Genomic DNA, 2740 nt, shown 5'->3' on the forward strand with positions numbered 1-2740 from the left:
GATTTTAGGGATGCAGATCCTGAGGATTTTGGGGTCATATTCTGATAATTTAGAGGGGCAGATCCTCACCTGCCAGGGGCTCACAGCCGAGGTGGGGGGGTCAGGGAAAGCTCCCCCTTTTGGGAGCCCCCCAGGACCCTGCCCAGCAGCAGAGGAGGCCCCAAAACCCCCCCAAAAAAGCAGGCAGCAGGTGTGGATCCAACACGAACATCTCACGTGTTCCTGGACACCTCCCACCCCCACGGGTCCGTCCCGGTGGGGGGACAGGGGGTGACCCCCGTGCCCCCTCCCACCCGAAGCCGCCCCTCTGCGCAGGTGGGGGAGATCCTGAGCTCTGCGGACCCCTCGGCCAAGGCCAGGCTGACCATCAGCTGCCCGGATTTCGGGGAGTGGAGGGACTCGGGCTTGGAGCACCACAACCTGCAGGACTTCATTGAGCTGCGCTACAACCCCGGCTGCGTGCTGCCGGAGATGGAGGGGCTGGAGGAGTTCATGGAGTACCTGTCGGAGTCCCTGGAACCCCAGTCCCCCTTCGACCTCCTGGAGCCCCCCACCATGGTGGGATTCCTGAAGCTCTCCAAGCCCTGCTGCTACATCTTCCCGGGCGGGAGAGGCGACTCGGCTTTCTTCGCCGTCAACGGCTTCAACGTCTTGGTCAACGGCGGCTCCAACCCCAAATCCTCCTTCTGGAAGCTGGTGCGGCACCTGGACCGCATCGACTCCATCCTGGTGACGCACGCGGGCACGGACAGCCTGCCCGGCATCAACAGCCTGCTGCAGAGGAAGCTGGCCGAGCTGGAGGAGGACCCGTCCCAGAGCTCGCAGGGCAACGGCGACTGGGCCAAGAACCTGATCTCGCCCGAGCTGGGCGTCGTCTTCCTCAACGCCTGCGAGAAGCTGAAGGACATCGAGGGCGACTCGCGGGTGCTCAAGAGCTGCGACGAGGCCGCGCTGACCCTGCACTACCTGGACAAGTTGGGCATCCGGCCCAACCTGCTGGCCCGCGACGGCGGCCCCCGCGCCGAGCCCACCGTGCTCTTCCAGAAGATGGGGGTGGGCCGGCTGGACATGTACGTGCTGAACCCCGTGAAGGGCACCAAGGAGCTGGAGTTCCTCCTGCAGCACTGGGCGGGGAACGGCTTCCCCAAGGAGCAGGAGCTGCCGCTGCAGTGCCTGACCTCGCTGTGCGTCCTGCTGGTGTGGCACCCCGTCAGCCGCTCCGAGAAGATCATCCGCGTGCTGTTCCCCGGCTGCACGCCCCAGGCTCGCATCCTGGAAGGGCTGGAGAAGGTGAAGCACCTGGAGTTCCTCAAGCACCCCGTGGTCACCAAGAACGACCTGAAGGGGACGGCGCAGGCGGAGAAGCCGCCGAAGCAGAGGAGGGCGGAGAGCAAGGAGAGCCTCAAGTCGGGCTCCAGGCTGAGCTTGGTGGAGGCGGCGGCGCCGGCGCCGAAGGAGAAGGCGCCCAAGGTGGAGAAGAAGGAGGTGAAATCCGGGACCAAGGAGAAGCCAAAATCCCTGGGGGACGCGGCCAGGACGGGGTCAGAAGAGGAGAAAGCCAAGGATGGCCGAGCCAAGCCGGAGTCGGCGGCAGAGAAGGCGAAGGGGGACACGAAGCCGAAGGCGAACAAGGAGAAAGCGGCGCCCAAGAAGGAGCCGGCTGCCAGGAAGGAGGAGAAAAAGCCACCGAAGAAGGACGAGGGGGCCGAGGCCAAGAAGGAGGTGAAGGTGGTGAAGAAGGAGGCCAAGGCCGAGACGCTGCGGAAGGACTCCAAGGACAGCAAGGCTGAGGCCAAGGCTCCGGCCAAGGCTCCGGCCCGGAAAACGCCGGTCCCGGAGAGCCGCAAAGCCCCGGCCAAGGCTGGCAGCGTTAAGAAGTCCCTGCTGAAGAAAGAGCCGGAGAAACCCAAGGCTAAAAGCGGCCAGAAGGAGCCGGGAGCCTCGGACGGCTCCAAGTCCTCCTCCCCCGAGGAGATGCTGCCGGAGGCCGAGCAGGAGGGCGGGAGGAGGAGGAAGGAGGAATCCACGGATGAAGGCATCGCCACGGCCGACAGCGAGCTGGAGCCTTTATCCCTGGAGAACGGGGGGAACCGGCGCCCGGGGGTGCCGGGGGATCCGTCCTGCCTGGAGAACGGCCTGGAAGAGCCCGAGAGCCCCCAGCGCTTGCGCTACCCGGAGAGCAGCCCCCTGCGAGCCGTGTGCCCCCCGTCCCCCATGGCCAAGACCCCCAAGAGCGACCGCAGCGTCAACTTCGACCTGACGCCCACCGGGCTGCTCAACCACGGCCCCGAGGGCGCCGAGGATCCCTGCGGCAGCTCCGAGGAGAAAACGCTGGAGATGATGTCCCCGGCCAGCTCGGGGCCGGCCAGCGCCGGCCACACGCCCTTCCACCAGTCTCCGGTGGAGGAGGGCGCGGAGGAGCCGGGCCGGCAGCAGAACGCGTGGCCGGCGGCCGCAGCGGGCAAGGAGGGCTCGGCGCCGGACAAGCAGGCGGGGTGCCTGTCCCTCAGCCCCTTCAAGGACGACGTCCCCGACGTGTCCCCCACCATCACCACGCCCTCGCTGCCGGCTGAGGTGGGCTCCCCGCACTCCACCGAGGTGGACGAGTCGCTCTCGGTGTCCTTCGAGCAGGTGCTGCCGCCGGTCAGCGAGTCCCCGCCGGAGGACGGGCAGCGCTCCCGCGGCTCCGGGGACGAGCCCGAGGCCGCCAAAGGGGGGCTGTCGCTGCCGCTGCGGCCGT

The 2740-nt window shown here is 67.5% G+C and overlaps 1 protein-coding gene across 1 annotated transcript in view; it reads left to right on the forward strand.

The window, feature by feature from the left end:
* The window catches only part of MAP1S (microtubule associated protein 1S), a 13619-nt gene that overhangs the window by 4290 nt on the left and 6589 nt on the right, over window positions 1-2740 (forward strand). The window contains exon 5 of the mRNA XM_033520098.1: window positions 316-2738. Within this exon, the coding sequence (XP_033375989.1) occupies window positions 316-2738 (2423 nt within the window). The remainder of the gene's footprint in view (window positions 1-315; window positions 2739-2740) is intronic.

The sequence above is a fragment of the Parus major genome, chromosome 28 (genome assembly GCF_001522545.3).
Source record: "Parus major isolate Abel chromosome 28, Parus_major1.1, whole genome shotgun sequence".
Taxonomy (NCBI): domain Eukaryota; kingdom Metazoa; phylum Chordata; class Aves; order Passeriformes; family Paridae; genus Parus; species Parus major.